Consider the following 17,832-nt stretch of genomic DNA (forward strand, 5'->3'; position numbering starts at 1 on the left):
ATAAAAAAACATCCTCAGGTCTATTTGAACAAATTTAATTGTACAGATATTATGATTGTAAAATGTGTTTGTATGGTTTTGCTGTGCTGTGGGGTAAAGATGGATCGCACACTCATGGAAGGATAAGAGAAGGGACTATGGGGACAGGCTTAGGAGTCCAAAGTGTCAGGGTGACTCTGGCCTCCATCTGCAAAATGTCACTCAAATGAACACAACTAGGAAGAGAGTCATGATGATCTCAAGAGGGAAGGAAATGAACTGCAAAGCAACACAAAATAACTACAAAGAGACACAAAACAACCATAAAGAGACACAAAATGACTACAAAGAGACACAAAATAACCAGAGACACAAAATGACTACAAAGAGACACAAAACAACCATAAAGAGACACAAAATGACTACAAATAGACACAAAACAACCACAGAGACACAAAATGACTACAAACCAGGCAAAACGACCACAAAGAAACACAAACAACCACAAAGAGACACAAAATAAGTACCAACAGAGGCAAAACAACCACAGAGAAACACAAAACAACCACAAAGAGACACAAAACAACCACAAAAAGAGACAAAAACAACCACAGAGAAACACAGAGTAACTACAGACACAAAACAACCACAAAGAAACACAAAACAACCACAAAGAGACACAAAACTACAAAAAGAGACAAAAACAACCAGAGAAACACAAAATAACTACAAAGAGACACAAAACAACCACAAAGAAACACAAAACAACCACAAAGAAACACAAAACAACTACAAAAAGAGACAAAAACAACCACAGAGAAACACAAAATAACTACAAGAGACACAAAACAACCACAAAGACACACAAAATAACTACAAAATGAGGCAAAACAACCACAAAAAGACACAAAATAACCACGAAGAGATATAAAGTAACTAGCAACAGAGGCAAAACAACCACAAAGAGACACAAAACAACTACAAAAAGAGACAAAAACAACCACAGAGAAACACAAAATAACTACAAAATGAGGCAAAACAACCACAAAGACACAAAACAACCACAAAGAGACACTACATGACTACAAATCAGGCAAAACAACCACAAAGAAACACAAAACAACCACAGAGTCACTACACAGAACTACAAAGAGATATAAAGCAACCAAAAGGAGACATAAAGCAACCAAAGGGAGACAGACAATGACCACAAAATGACAGCATTGGGGCCATTTGCATATCTGCGCCCCACGGCTAATTGCCTCATAATCCACCCTGTTTAAACTCACTGAAAATCTCATTTTAGTAAGGTGTGCGAAATGATGACGATGCACAGGTGTACTCCAGGACAGAGCCCAGCCTGCTGTCATTGCTGACATCTCTCTTACAGCTTTTTGTAAAATGTTTTATGGTGTGGAGATGTATGATACTGGCTGAGGACGCTGCCCGTTGCGGCATCCTTAAATACTGGACACTTAAAATCTTAATTAGCCTTAACCCATTTCTACTGATCATTGGGCTGTTAGAGAGTAAAAAAAAAGAGCAATCACAAATAGTAAGTACAAAAATAATGACACAATAACACACATGTCTGAATACAGCATTTATGGTCAAACATGAGTTTACTTTGATACATTATCCAAAACAACAAACAGCACACAGCAGATTTCTCCAGTGCTGAAGAAAACAGTTTCTCTGGGGGCAGATGGATCTGAGAGCAAACCTCAAATTTCTACAAATTCAGTTTATATTTTACCAACTGCTCTACAGCACAGAGATAAATGCTTGGAGGTGAATTAAATCCCATTCTGTTGTGCTTATTTTGTCTCGGGGATTTTACCCACATGCAACTGCTATGGTCTCCACATGTAGCAAAACAATAATACACCTCTCAGCTACGACTATTTGACTCATCCCTGATCAGCAGGTCATACATGACTACAGAAAGATAAGATGCTTAAACCTGTGGCAGTTATCTAGAAAGATAAAACCGATCACAGATATCAACTTAGTAGCATCTTTGGCTCTTCACAACAAAACCACACCATATAATATGGTTTCATTTTTCTTATCATTTAGAAAAGGTTTAAAATATGGTGTGGTAGGTACTTAACACCATTAAAAGTCACACAAAGGTCTAAAAAATGAAGTAGTTAAGTTGCAGCCAAGGGGGATTTTGCAAAAATCAAAATGCCGTGATGACAGGTCTATGGGTCATATTCAGCCATCCTATGTCACATCAAAAATACTGACGGTATCGATGATCGTATCCATGCAGGCCATCAGAATACAGGAAAAAGCGACAAACATTTTTCATCCAATCAGGCTCTTAATGTGGCTCGTATCAATGCTAATGTTGGAGTAACAGTGTTTCCATACAAGACAACATCAACAGCAGTCTTGAGTCTTGAACCCATACAGGCCGTCTCTGTTAACAACTGCGTGCTGGGCTTTTGCAGCACTGCATTGGTGAGTTACTGAGGTCAATGCCTCGTGTGGCCTGCTTTCACATCTCAAAGAGGGACAGCAGCTGCAGCTCCAGTAAACAGGAGTACACCATGAAGACAGCCTCCTCGGTGAGAGCCCAGAGTGTCAGACAGTGTTTCTCTGAAAAGGATTCAGTAGGTTGCAGGCTACACCTGGAAGTCAGTCCCGAAGTGTCTGATCTGGGCGTCAGTCATAGATAGATAGGTGGTCCTCATACTGGGCGAGTACTGCAAGGGAAATGATTGGAAAACAAAATTTAGCACATCTGCATTTGAAAAACATTTTATAATCAAATCAAATTAAACATTAAAATGATGATCTGATTCAAGCTCAGAGGATGAGCTGTTCTTTCATTAAAAGGTTGTGGAATCTGGGGATGGTACTTTAATGTTGCCGGGGAATTAAAGGTCCAGTGTGTAGAATTTAGGGGGATATATTGGCAGAAATGGACTATAGTAGGTATGTTTTCTTTGGTGTATAATCACCCAGATATAGGAATCGTACTGTTTTCTTTAGCTTAGAATGAGCCGTTTATATCTACGTAGGGAGCAGGCCCTTGTCTACGGAGGTTGCCATGTTGTAGCATCATGTTCTTACTGTAGCCCTGAACAGACAAACCAAACACTGGCTCTAAACATGGCCATTTGCATTTTTGCGCCGGCCACCAAAGTAAGCAGCCGAACAGCATTAGAAAAACACTGAATTTTAATGTGAAACCGTTTATTTCAGTGTTTTAACCAATTTAAATCACCAGCTGTGTTTATTGTGGAGGGAAAGAGACCTCTGCAGATAATTTGGCTCCTGGTAAAAACCTCCTGAACGTCTGGATCTTAAGTCACCAGATAAAAAAGGTGAGCACACATTAGCAGGTGCTGGGCTAGCTGCATGTCTGCGATGAGCTAAACAGCATCAGAGAAACACTGATTTGTAACGTGAAACTGCTTTGTTCAGTGTTGCGACCAATTTTAATAACCTGGTCCCTTTGTTTTGAAGAGGAAGAAACCTCTGCGGATAAAGAAGGAATTCTAAACAAGAAATCATATGTGAGAAGTTTCAGCTGGTTGCAATCTGCAATTCTCACCACTAGATGCCACTAAATCCTACACACTGTTCCTTTAAAGAGCAGGTGAAGAGCAGACAGAGGGCGAGTCAGGGGTCACAGAATAAGTTACACTCACATCAAAACAGTGCCAGAAGGTCAGAGGTCACACAGCTGAGCTTTAAGGGTTTTTTTTTTTTTTTTGGTTAAAACATTTTGCATAGCAAGCATCATTACACACGTAAGCCCAGACTTTGTGTCAAGGAGTGGAATGAAAATGAAACCAAACAAATCAGGAAGAAGTTTGACAACAACAACAAAAAAAACTTACGGTTTTTAAATGTCTGAGTAAAAGAATGAAAATAACAAAAGGGTTAGTTATAAAACACTGGTTAATATTCAGCAGTTAAGATACCTGTTTTTGAAAAACCGCTTAAATAAAAGCAAAAGTAAAATGCATCGCAGAGCTGATTCACAAAAATGAATAAATAAATAAGTTCTCTCAGGTACACAAACAAATGAAACACACAGGTGCCTGTTAAGGATGTGTCTCATGGAGGCAGACTTAAATTTTAAACAATGGTCCACATTCTCTCTTTTTCTTTGCCTCAGAAGGTGTTTTCAAGTCTTTGGTTCGCTGTGAATGCAGTTCAAGCACTGAGTCAGCCACGCACACAGAAAACTTAACAGAGGAGAAACTTGAACGAAAAGAAACCTTAACTGTGGATTTACCAGCGTCATCTATCATGTAGTTCTGGAGACACACCACACGCTTTTAGACTAAAGCCTCGTTTCCACCGAGCAGTTCAGTTCATTACACATTAGAATGGCTATTTTTGTGTTTACTTTGCAAAAGTTGTGGATGTACCAACAGGATCGCTTCATTCTGACCTATTTTTCTGTCACTCCCTTGTTGAGGTACTAAGCACAGTGATCTGATACTAAAATGTGGAGCTAGAAACACTGCAGTCTGTTGATTGGTCAACAGAGAATCAACACTCTAGGTCAGACTACAGTGGACTATAACCATTGTTCCTATAGTGGCAAGTTTACATACATTAGTCAGCTATAACTACAAAATGAAAGGATGTTTTGCTGCCTGTCATCTTTATAAGATAAGAAATTATCTACATAAGAGTGACATGACACTGCCATAACTATGACATGACACAGTCATGGACCTGTCATGAACATTGTGTACATGTCATAAACGTTTATGACTGCTGTCATTAAGTGTCATTCAGTTTTTGTAATGACAAGTTGACATTGTTTGGGTTGTCTTGATTATGACAACTTGACATTAATCAAAGTGACATTATCAGAAGTTGTCTTTGTCATGACAAGTTGACATTAAATTTGTTTGGGATGTCCTTATAATGACAACTTGACATTAACCAGGATGACATTACCAGAAGACGTCTTTATGTTAATGTCAAGTTGTCATTATAAGGACATCCCAAACCAATTTAATGTCAACTTGTCATGACAAAGACATCTTCTGGTAATGTCACTTTAATTAATATCAAGTTGTCATAATCAAGACAACCCAAACAATGTCAACTTATCGTTACAAAACCCGAATGACACTTAATGACAGCAGTCATAAATGTTTATGACATGTACATGATGTTCATGAAAGTGTCATGTCATAGTTATGACAGTGTCATGTCACCCTTATGTAGATACCTTCAAGTAAAGTGTTACCAATCAGGTAATTCACCATCTCCTGCATGTTACTCAATGCATGAGCTGACACTATTATTCAATTAACACAACTTACGTTCAACATGATGTCCATGCCATTTGTTTTCATTGGCTCTCTTGCATGACATATGCTTAGCTAATAGTTGGATCATCAAGCACTTGAAAAATGTAAACGAATGTCACCCGGTTTATGTCCACTGCACTTATTCTATTCCCTCATTTGGCGGCGCCTCATTCCTGTGTGCTCCGGCAGCACTACACCCCTGCTCCAAACACCTCAGCCTGCTCTTTTTTGTTCTGTAATGTTGGCGTGCACTCCTGTTCCATGGACAAAAAGCAAGGTGCAGACGTTCCTCTGCATCATTGAAGAGGAAATACAGCAAAAGCTGGATGGAGCAGTGACAAAACTACTATCAAATAACAATCCTGTCTACATTTTAGAGTACTGTCTGCGGTGGAAACGCAAAACAGATCTCTAGTGTTAGATTGAAAAGCAGCTTGTGAGTTCTACTATTAAAACTAGATAGCTGCACTTTCTTTATCTGACAAAAAGCCATGGTTATTTCACACAGACATATTGCATAGTCTTACAAATGCTTTGCAAGAATTAGAAATAAGATCCAAGTCAGTGGTGAAGCAAACAGGAGCATATGTTCAGAGGTTAGTAGTGACAGTATGTGATGGCACTAGGCTAAAAATAATGCATGCATTTCAGTCTATGGCCAGCAGAGAGCAGTCTTCCATCACATTATTCTCCTCAGTCAGTGTTGACACAGTGCAATTTTATATGTATTGTGTTCATGGTGCTGCTATGCATGCTTTCTGTGAGTGTTGCAGCATTGTCGGGGTCAGTAGTGCCATCATCATCGTCATCACACAAGGGACACTAGAGCCTCATAGGGCCAACGCACCGAGGGGGGTGGGGATCCTCTCCCTATGAGCGGCACATTCTCATACCGAGGACTCCCTCCAAACAGCATGGACTGATTCCTGTGACGGAGAGGGAAAGAAGAGAAGTAAGCAATGAAACACACAAACACAACCATGCTGTCATCATCTATTCAGCTTACATGTATTCAGGAGGTGGTATGGTATTAGAGGCAGACTGCGGAGGCGGGTGAAGGCTGGCCTGGCTGCCGAGGCTGCTGGTATAGCTACAGAAACTGTGGATGTTGGACCTTCTGGGGTTGTAGGATATCCGCCGGGCTTGGGGGTTAAATGGGTCCTCCTCATCTATGTCGTCATACTCTTTGTCCCTGGATGAAAGTGGCGCACACACACACACACACACACACACACACACACGTAACACACAAACAAAAACAGGAACAGAGAGAGTGCATGTGTTAACACTTTCCAGGAGTGCACTGTGGGCAGTGCGTAATGGGATAAGGGGGTTGCTTGGTTCTGACCTGCTGCCCATTAGTGTCCACACTCTGAAAATCGCGCACAGCATGGCAGAGAGTGCGCAGGCAGCCAGAAGGGAAAACAAAGAGAGGTAGAGGAGCCCTTCCACCCCATCATAGCACACACCCATTAGGGCATCCAGGTAGTCCTAGAAGAATGGACGCACAAAGTACAGTCGGTTATTGACAGTTTCCCGTAAAACATTACTTTTCACAAATACAGTCCCTTTTATCAGAACTCAGTATTATTCCAGGTTGAAAAAGGGTGATTTGAGTTATGGAATTTACAGACAAACATGACATGGGCACACTGATGGACAAAAACATGTTTATTTATGTCACTTTTTGGGGACATTGAATTCACTTTCAGTCAAGCAATTCATTTTAAAGGCAGATTACGTCTATCTTAGGACTCTAAACAACATTAGATCGCTGTTTGAAATGTGAACTCTTACTGTCTCTCTTAATGTAGCCGATGTGTCTGTGGGGGGGGCGGTCCACAGTGACAGAAATGCTCAGCCCATGCCTTCACATGCACTTTATACACACAAACACAATGTAGTCTTTTTCCACAGAGACCCTCATGTTACTCTGATGACATGCATGTTTAAAATGCATTCTTTGTTTGTTTCGCTTGTTGCCCTGGTTGTGTGTGTTGTCAGAGTTACTGGGTCTCTTCGAACATCCTCACTTTTAATGTAAATGTCATGACTGGCATTCATGTTGACTGGACATCCACCAAATCAGGCTGTTCTTATTCACTGTTCTTACTTATAGAGTGCTGCAGGAATGAGTCTAAAACCTCAGAAATGAGTTGCACTTCTGGTTCCCTCGTCTCGAAGTCAATGGGTTTTTTGAATAGGTTTTATGGTTTGATGCCTGAAATAAGGTCTGCGGTTAAAACAAGCTCAAGAGACTTTCTCTTTTTGTTTTACGACTCAAAGTATGTCAGTAAATACCCCACTTATGAATTTTTGACGCTTTTACATGTCTTGAAAAGGCAATCACTTACAATTGGCTACATAACACTAGAGAACATCATCATGTCGGGCATGACTTTAATAGCCTTGTTGTGGTGGTGGGTTTAAAGTCATCTTACCATGGTGTAGTTCATTTATAGCCTAACATTAACATTAGCTTTTACCAGGAACCAGGGCGATGCTAATAAAAACATTATCTTTGCACCGCTTTATACCCAAAAAGTACTGCACTATAATGTGTTTATAACCCACGCAATCGTAAGGCAGGAGGCTGTGATCAGGCTGCAGGCTGTCCTCCCAAAATGACAGGAGAAAAGGAGGAAGTCAGGTGACAAAGTATAAAGAGTTGCAAAGGCTGCAGAGGGAGGTGGTTGGGGTTGATGGGAGGGTCAAACAAACACAGGACTTTGACCCGGGAGCCTGCTGCTCGTGTTCCGTGTAAAACCAAAAGTCAGCGTTAAGTTATTTTAACGTCACGTCATCACATCACGCTGGATGCCCAACCACAGTTCTTATACTAAACATGACCTGACATAAGCTATCATATGGACCATGTGCAGAATCTTTCCTAAGATATGATACAAACTGTTTTGCGGCCAAGTTACCACCCTGCTGATATTCTGAATACAGTCTCCCACCCTCCACCTAACCTCATTTCTATTCCGTTTTTAAAAGAATGACACAGCTGCAGCACATGCTGTATACTGTGTATATAAAGGCTCTATTGATCAAAAAGCCTACATCCTGTGTTGCAATCACAGCAGCGAGAAAGACTCATTTCAGCACTGAGATGCCTTATTCCCTTTACAGATACAACTCTGACAATCTGAAAGTTGCAGGTGTAAAGTTAGATTTTACAGTGAGAAAAACCGGGGGTGGTGAATAGAGCTGGTCTGGCTGATACAATGTGTATTGACAATTGCAATAAAGTGTATAAACATGTTAGAGATATGGTTGAAAAATCAGTCAGGCTGGTCCTCTAAGCAGCTTTGAGCTATGCTACAAAGCAGACTTATTAAAAAGTGTCCTGGTCGGAATCTGACCTTACCTTATGTAGCCCACGGCAGTCGAGCAAGGCTGTTAACTGGTGTAGACTGAACTCGGTGGAGTTCAGCAGTCGCTGGATCCCCAAAAGGTCTCTCTGTATATATTAAAAAAAGGGTTTAAAAGAGACGAAAGAATGATAGACATTTTTCCACAGTCTGGTGTAATAGTCCGTCTGCCAGCCACACTTACCTCAGCTGTGGGGAAGATGGGTACCGAGAACTGCAGCAAGCCCTGGATCTGAATTTGCATGGTGGTCAAAGAACGCTGGCAGATTGTCAAAGACTGCGTAAACATAATCGCCCACCGACATCACACGCACAGACATCCACAACAAACAAAGAGAGGATCACATTAAGGGGAGCATTGTTGGGGAGCAGCATGTCAACAAGTAATTTGGTGTCAAAGAAGGCTTTATAACGCGCTTAACAGAGGACACATTTCTTTCCAGACTGATACGTGGGCCCAGATTATCCTTCGCCACAAACCGTCTCGCCCACCAGTCACTGTCCCTCCTCCCATTCCCACCAACCACATTGCAAGCACAAACAAAAGAGCAATATTTATATCAACTAGGCCATCGGAGGAATAGATTATCCTTACCTACTTAACAGGCGTCATTTTAATCCCTAAATGGATGCGGCGACGTTAACTAAGCATGCAGGTTTTAATAATTACTGGTCATGGGTTTATCCTTGACAAATTCCCTTTATACATGCCATACATTTACAGTACTAGTCATGAAAGAATCCTGTGTATGAATAATACGAAGCTGCAGGATCACACCATCATAAATTGCATGATAACATGCAAGTGTTGAACTGTGCATGGTGAGAAGGTGGCGCATTACTCAAGACAGAAAGCCTTGTCATTAGTAAGTGGCCATAAATTCACCCTCTGTGCTCCACAACTTCACATTGGGTTCAGTGATAGATTAGGCGATCGCGGAGGCCGACTTCATCATCCGGTTCATGAATTTAAACACATTATCATGTGGCGCACCTGGTCATGTACACAAAGTCGACGTTAACTGTTAACTGCCTCATGCAAAATTTATTTCCGAGCCATAACAGCTTCAGCAAAAGATACACAGGTGTAAACCAATGCTAAGTGAAAAATACAATGAAAGACAACTGGAGTGTTTTCTTTATTTTACAAGGTTATATGGCTGAATCTGCAGGCCTCGGAAATAAGTGTTTCATGAATAGCAGCCATCAATTATATTCCGGGGCTGTGATGCTCACATTGCAAGGGTTTTGTGTGCAACTGTATCATCTCTACAGTTATTTTTGAGCCACTTTTAATGCACCTGCATTTCAAGCACCAATAATTGGCCTCTTTGGAATGTCTGAAGTATCTAGGTCTTTCTTTGCTGAAGCATCAATGCAAAAAGTGATGGGCAGATGTCTTTATACATAGAAATAATTCAGGATTCTTAATTCCTCTTCCTATTTCCTCAAGATTTTCCAGTTGCCTTTAAACACTAGCTGCCTTTATGCATGATATACAGTAAACTGAATAAATAACTAAAAAATGCTGCCAGTGAGAATACCCCAAGGCTGAGATTATGCACAGGGTAAAAGATACGGCTAATTTTTGGAGACCCACATATGAAAAAAGGAATATTCTTTGATCAAAGTTTATCACTTGAAGTAATTAAATTAGTGTTGGGGGGATCATTTTTCAGAACCGATGCGATTAGGGCCTGATAATGATCTAAGCAGCCTGGCGTCTAACAAGGAAAAACTCATTTTAAAATAGCAATACATTTTCCAGTTTGTGACTCTCGGTAAACAACTACACGTGTAAGCAGACAGCTGAGACTTTGGACGTTTCGTCAATACCTGTTGGAAAGGGTTTGGTAGATTCGGGCTGCAGAACAAATAATAGTGTGCAACATCTGGAGGGGGAGAGAAATAGAGAGACAGGGAGAGAGATTAGCATTGTGTCGAAACATTCAGTGACAGAGAGCTTGTGTCTGTGCAATTCTGTTTGTAGAGATAAATTACCTGCACTGAGGAAATCCTTGGTTTGGTTAACAATAAACTTGTCTGGAGAAACACAAAAGTCACTGGTGCCCTGTAGGAAAACAACAGCATGCTGTAATCTATGCAAGTATGCACAACCAGAAAGAGTGCAGTATTTATTTATGAACGAGATCCAATTTCTTGTGCTGCAACTACACTAAATTTGCACTGAGCGCTTTTAGACAATCTCTCAACAACACAAAGTATTTGCTTTACAAGATTTTTAGCCTTGTTTGACTGTGAGCCAAATGAAAGTGCCCGCAGACATGCACACACACACACACACACACACACACACAAATAGATACACACACATGCATTAAAAAAACACACACGCAAAGAAAAATGTGTGGTATGAAGGAACAGATCTCAGGCTATATTGACCATGTACAGCATTACTCGCTTTGCTGACCACGGGTGAAATCTACTAAATATTTCCATGCTCTCACATTCATCCATGGAGACCTGGATGTGTGCATGCATAAACTAATAAGGGTTAAGGTCACGCAGCCTCTGTGCACTTAAGTCTTTCCTCGAGCAGGAAAAAGAAGGCACCAAATAAAAGGGCAAATAACAAAAGTAACTAAATAATTCCTCATGCACATGCATAATTAAGAGACAGAGGAAATAACAGGCCGCTGTTGAAATTGATCAAGTTCAAAGGGGTCAGGAAATCTGCTGTGACGCAGACTCATACATCAAAGCCTCGTGCCATTTATTTCCAATCTAGTCTTGTGTCCACTGCTTTTCATGTCAGCTCCAATCAGAAAGTATCTTTCCACAAACTGCTGTTGTAAAGCAAAGCTCGACCAACTCCACAAAGCGATGATTAATGAAATCCAGGAAGAAACAAAACACAACCTTCGTTTCTGCTTTGTAGTTTTACGCTTATTCCACCTCAGGTTACCAATATATCTCTAAACACCACTGCCATCACATGACATTTGTTGTCAGCGGTAACTGTACAGCAATGTGTGTGTGTGTGTGTGTGTGTGTGTGTGTGTGTGTGTGTGTGGGTATGTGTGTGTGTGTGTGTTAGGCACTACTAGGATGTTACCCTTCATCTCTATCTCATTATACTACCAGGGACATTTTGTTTATGCTCCGTCTCATCAAATATGTATAAATTTATGAGCATTTTCTAGGACACCACCACTATCTACCTTCCTTTCAAGATGCACCATGTTTTCGAACCGCACAGTTTTTGAGTAATGATGTACAGGTGCAACAAGTTTACTTGTTTTGCATACTGTCCCATATTCAAATTCTTTTACTGACGACCACGTTCTTTGATGCATCCACTTCTGTATGGAGGACAGCCAGCCTATTAATAACCAGGCAGGTACAGTTATTCAGCAAATATGCCTCAGCTCATCTGTGATGGAACTGACTGACAGTGACAGAAGAGATGCATATTTTGGTTTTAATGGGGTTGTCTTCTAATATAATGGGTTAAACTAAGCCTCAGATATTGGTAATCAGGCTTTAAAACTGCAAAGAAGCTCTGCAATCACAGAGAACCGGAAGATATGTCTATTTCACACCTGTGTTGTTAAATTCAGCTTAAAATCAGCTGTCAACCCCACCTCTGCAACATTCTGTTCCCCCCTCTGCCTCACGGAAAACAGCTGTCCACATGTAAATTCCTGTGGGATAATGCACAGATGGGATAATCTGCGGGAGGCAAGGAGATCAGGGAGGGGAGACAGTTGGTCTGAAGGAAGGCAGGGAGTAAGGGGGATACTCTGTGTACCCCAGACAGTGCCCCTAATTCGAGCTCCATTACACCCTAAGCCCAGATGCGCCGAACACATGGTGCACAGACAGGAAGAGGGAACAATCTGTCAGAAATAAGGGGGACCGAAAGGCAGATAAAGCTGAACACAACAAAAGAAGAGATTCTGAAGAAAGCAGAGCTCGTAATTAATCCTAGAAACAGCTTTGTTTACAACGGAGGGGCTAAGGGTTGATAAACCTAAAACGCTCGGGACTTGTAATCAGCTTTACTGCATGACCGACCACAGAAAAGCGCCTTGCCGTAAACTAAACAAACATATACAGACACTCTTTAACCAGGAGAGATGTCCAAGAACACACCCTGCTTATTGACAGTAAAACCCTCGGGAAGTAATTGCATGAGGTGGGAAGCTAAATACAAGAACCACTGTCCACCCGGATGTCCGTGGATTCAACTCTGTGGGTTAAAAAAGAACCAACTGGGTTTAAAAAACAAATGCATAAACAATACGCGAGGAAAGCTTTTAAAGAAAGAGGGGGAAAATACTGTGTTTTCTCACCACAGCTGTAGCAGTGCCTGCTCCCAGTGAGGCCCAGCTCAGGATCAGAGACAGCGCGACAAAAGCCATGATCCTGGAGGAAAACAGCAAACGGGAAAGAGAGATGGGGATGACGGAGAGATCCAGACAAAGACAAAGACACATGGGGAGAAGCAGATGAATTAGCGGATCTTTGTACCGATGATCTTCAGCTCTTTCTCTCTCATTTGATTTATTCTTTTCAGCGTTTGCTCGGGAATTGTTCTCCTTCCGCCTAAAGACACAGGCCTCGCTCGCACTTTGTACTGGGGCATCGTAGATTAGACGATACGGCTGAAATTCAATTTATTATGGAGTGATATGAAGATAAATTAACTCATGACTCCTGGCTGAATTCACTTGTTAGCTGCAGAAAAAAAATTCTATTCAGATATAAGTTGAAAATTGTTCAACAGAGGTCTCAAAAGGCCATAACCAAAGATAATACTTGAGGTCTGTGGACTTTCCATCTCTGTCTTTTGTCGTTTCTGCTCTGCTGGACCCCACCAGTAACATCTTAACTGGCTGCACTCTCTGTGGATCATGGCTGTCAATCACAGTGCAATGTCGCTGTCAATCAAAGGCTGCCACACACTTTGTATTGGCTTGTCGACCTCTTGTCTTTTACGCCCTCTTTTGTCGGGAAAGAGTGAAGAGCTCAGCTGGGTCTTCACATTTCACACTGTGGGGGTGTTTTATGAAAAAAAATAACATAAAAAAAATCTTCCCACGATTAAGCAGCATGTCTTAGTGACCATTGGCAGAAGCTTGAGAAAGTGTTGTAAATTAGAGGGATATAAACCAGTAAAAAGAGGAGGAATGGCTCCCTGATGGATGTAAAGAGGTTGCAGAGGGCTTCTATTCTCAACTCACTCCTCGGACCTTCTTGAAAGCACCAATAAAGTAGCCTGAGAGCACTTAATAATTAGTTAAGGGAGCAGGCTCATCCTGCTCGTGCAATCAATAGGCATTAGTAAGGCCCATCAGAGAGAGATGTGAAGAGGGATCCTGGGCATCATCCGCTAACACTGACACGTAGGCTGCACTAAATTGGCCAAATGGGATGGGAAGTCTGGACTCTGGATTTGCTTGTCAGACATCGGTGTTGGTTTAAATGGATGGCTGCAATTTGCTAAATCAAACGTTCCTCCTCTTAATCTTCCCATTTCTTTCAGAGCTTTGGAAGCTTCTTTTTTATTGTTCAGAGAATAAACAACAAGGTTTTGACCTATTTTAGTGTCAAATCTGAAAATTATATTCAGCAAACTGATCGGTCAGCTTTATTGAGCATAGCGCTATAACGTTGCCTTAATTGTAGGTGGAAATACAAGGCAAGTCACTGAGGAGAGGCATAAGGGCAGTGCCATTGTCTGTGCTATTTGACGATGTAATGCTATCGTTGGTGTTGTTAATGGAGTGACCTATATGGTGCCAGAGAGGCTGACTGGTGCCCTGCCTGTCTGCGGTCTCTGATCCCGGCAGAGGCCTGTGAGAACAGATATGGACTGCTAAGGGAAAACAAAAAGCCTCAGAAACAAGATGAAAAACAAGATGAAAAGCAAGTACGTACACATACACACTCGGGGTACGTACGTGATGAGCAGCCATCGAGACTGCTTGGCCATTCCCAAGCACACAGCCAAGCAGATGACCAGATCCAGGATCAGGAGCAGCAGATAGGTCAGCCATCTACGAGACAGGAAAACCAAGCATCACCATAACAACCCTGATTGATCACTTTCGCTCACAGACAGCATACTTTATGCGCAAGCCTCGGGAAGTGCTGGCCCAACATATGTTTGAGACCGAATGTGTGAGATCTGTGTGTGCTGTATATCAGCATTCTTGTCTTCTAGTTAGAGCCCATCTGTTTCAGGTAATTTCCAGCCTGTTGGCTTAATAATTCAACACCACAAATCCATAGGCATTAATTTTTTAAGCTCTGAAAATGTCCTTCACAGGAATGGCCTACAGTCAGCTTGGACTTGAATAGTGTGTGCGTGTGTGTGTGTTCTGACCAATGAAACCACGTGGGAATGCTTATGACTCATTCTTAACTCCAAAAGACGTGGTAGCATCATAAATCTTTTAGCAATGACAAAGAAAAAAGAACAGACTTTGATGTCACACAAACAGGTGAATTCTGAAGATGCTGTATATGGACAGGGACTTACTGTGAAGTACTGTAGTAAATCTGTATACCAAAGGTCACTAGAGAATATGATTCATTCATGCTATGTGACAAAGTCTGGATGTACCCAAACAGACACTGACAGACTGCAGACTGGTTCTTCCTCTGCCCACAGAGGAGGGCATATGGATGGAGAGAAACACTGAAAGAGAACTCACTTTACTTCATCTGCATAAACTACAGATTGTTTCCCTGAGCACAGGGACAGGATGATTTCAGAAACAGAATGGGGAAGGGAGGACACAATATTGGACAACATAATGGTGTCATTTTTCCCCTTGTTCGAATAACACTGGGCCTGGCCGTAACATTTGCTGTTCATCAATAAAGCCCTGCCACAGGCTGTTCATAGCTCGATGGCTGCATGAAATTCAATCAACACCCAGGAGATTGGTGTCAGAATGCACAAAGTGGAGACTGTAGTCCAAAAGAAGATCTGATCTCATGAAAGGACAGAACAACACACCATATGGGAATATGTATGCATGAAATTAATGATAGGAATATGTCAGTAAAAAGACACTATCAGTGATGCAACTGTGGTTTTTTGTGCTTGGTCAAAGGAACTTAATATCTCTACAGTTGCCTCAACGAGAAGCGCAGAAGAAAATATAGACACGTATGTAAGTTAGATATCAACAAGAGTTATCACCTCATGGTTGTGTGCCTCCGCCAACCAGTGAAGTTACAGTTTACATCCATGTCTGTCCAGAATCATATGTAGCCATGGCAGCAGACAATGCTTCAAATATGTTGCTGCAAAAAAGCTACATATTCTAAAACAGCAGTTCCCAACTAGTGGATCGTGGTCCAAAAGAGGGTCCTAGGTCCATTCTGAATGGACTGCAAGTGACTCGCAAACGACACACAAGATGGCCGGGTGGGGCAACGACTAACATGTTACCTTAACGACACTGAAACTAAGAGCTCACATGTTAGAACTGAAGAAGCCTCTTGGATGAGAGTTGAAATGTCTTAAAGAAACTCAAGCAAGTCCAGTTGCCTACGATATAGCACTTTTGATCACCATGACTTGGATGACTGAGAATCTTCACCGACACAACTTGCAAACATGTCAAGTTTGAAAAAAAAAACTGCTTTATTTTGAAGTACAATGAATTTGCGGCCGAGAGCTTCTACTTTGAAGTGCCGTTCCCTGCTGTAGCGAGAGTGACCAATGGAGAGCTATATGACAGAAACAGCCAACTAGCTCAATGACAACCCAAGTATGAGTCTGAATACACTGAACTCTGTGGACCTTGAACAAATGACTGAGGACAAATCTGGACTTCTTGGCTGGACCAGTTGGGAATCACTGCTCTAAAACATGGATGTTTCAAACACATTCTCAACCTACAGCACAGAAGATCTATGCAAAGGGTCAAAGTCAAGGTGGACACCCAAGATTAGTGTCACCAATTCAGTATCTGACCAAATGTAAGTAATGGTGTTGAATAATGGCCTAAAATGTGTTTTTGCGGAGCATATGATGTCAAAGTGAAGCTGACCTTTGACCTTTTGGGATATAAAATGTCAACACTCATCATTTTATCCTATTAGACGTTCATATGAATTTTTTGGGAAAATCTAATTAGTTCAACTTGGAATCCAAGTGAACGTTTGTGCCAAATTTGAGGACATTCTCTCAAGGCGTTCTTAAGATATTGCATTCACAACAATGAGAGGATTGTGAACTTGTGAACTTGAACTTTGAAAATGTAAATCTAATCAGTTCAACCTTGAGTCCAAGAGAATGTTTGTGCCAAATCTGAGGGAAATTCTCCCAAGGCTTGAAATATCGCATTCATGAGAACAGGATGGGACAGGACGAGTGAAAACACATGAAGATTCCTCATTTCCAGTCAAAATGTTCAAATCAAACAAATAGATTAAACAAATAAAGTCTTAAGCAGCTTATTTTATCAACCAATCAGGCTTTATCGTTTATATCACAGACAAATAAAAGGCCCGATTCAGACCCTGAAGAGCTCTGCAGACATTTTTGCTATATCATTGTGCAGACACACACTTACTGTCTGCTCCAGCAAGATGGACACTTGAGGTCATAAATCATGAATCATCTGCTTTCTTAGATCGCTTCGATGCCAACAGTGAAGTCCCTTTGAACACCCATTCTATCTTTGCACCTCTAAAGCTACAGCATTTGTAGAACTCCTTCACATTCGTTATGCAGTTGAAAACTATAAATCTTCTTTTAACAAACACCAAACATAACAAAGGATGGAATTTAATTTATAACAGTCAAGGAGATATGCATGAATATTAAGCAAAAACACTTAAAAAACACTTTCTTTGAAATGCCCGTTTAGGCAGAAAGTAAAACAAATGGAGCTGCAGTGGAGGTTATTTAAGACTGCCTATCTTGTATTAAGCCAGGGGCTAGGTGACTAACACAACTGTCCGTAGACACAGGGAGATGAGCTTCATAACAAGTAAACACAACAATAAACTGTGCTGTTAATCATCATGCTGCACACAGTTACATAAGTGAGAGCCTTGCATATTTTGTCACTTTTGGGGGCACAGGCTTATTGTAATTTCAACAGCGTGTACTGCGGAATTGACACTTTTATAATATGCAATAAAAGGTGACAAATATGATTCAACATGTGTTTTAACAATTGCCTTAAAATCAAACC

At 41.2% G+C, this 17,832-nt stretch overlaps 1 protein-coding gene across 2 annotated transcripts in view; it reads right to left on the reverse strand.

Moving 5' to 3' along the window:
- Window positions 1-1,572: 1,572 nt before the first annotated feature.
- The window catches only part of ttyh2l (tweety homolog 2, like), a 36,787-nt gene continuing 20,527 nt past the window's right edge, over window positions 1,573-17,832 (reverse strand). The window contains exons 5-15 of one of the 2 annotated variants that reach the window (XM_033643943.2): window positions 14,575-14,670; window positions 12,964-13,036; window positions 10,649-10,718; window positions 10,484-10,539; window positions 8,832-8,924; window positions 8,644-8,736; window positions 6,622-6,764; window positions 6,280-6,465; window positions 6,121-6,199; window positions 3,837-3,849; window positions 1,573-2,693 (exon numbers count right to left, since the gene is read on the reverse strand). In XM_033643943.2, the coding sequence (XP_033499834.1) occupies window positions 2,653-2,693; window positions 3,837-3,849; window positions 6,121-6,199; window positions 6,280-6,465; window positions 6,622-6,764; window positions 8,644-8,736; window positions 8,832-8,924; window positions 10,484-10,539; window positions 10,649-10,718; window positions 12,964-13,036; window positions 14,575-14,670 (943 nt within the window). In that variant the 3' untranslated portion in view covers window positions 1,573-2,652. The remainder of the gene's footprint in view (window positions 2,694-3,836; window positions 3,850-6,120; window positions 6,200-6,279; window positions 6,466-6,621; window positions 6,765-8,643; window positions 8,737-8,831; window positions 8,925-10,483; window positions 10,540-10,648; window positions 10,719-12,963; window positions 13,037-14,574; window positions 14,671-17,832) is intronic. The other variant, XM_033643941.2, reaches the window with a different exon arrangement.

Source organism: Epinephelus lanceolatus, chromosome 18 (genome assembly GCF_041903045.1).
Source record: "Epinephelus lanceolatus isolate andai-2023 chromosome 18, ASM4190304v1, whole genome shotgun sequence".
Taxonomy (NCBI): Eukaryota; Metazoa; Chordata; class Actinopteri; order Perciformes; family Serranidae; genus Epinephelus; species Epinephelus lanceolatus.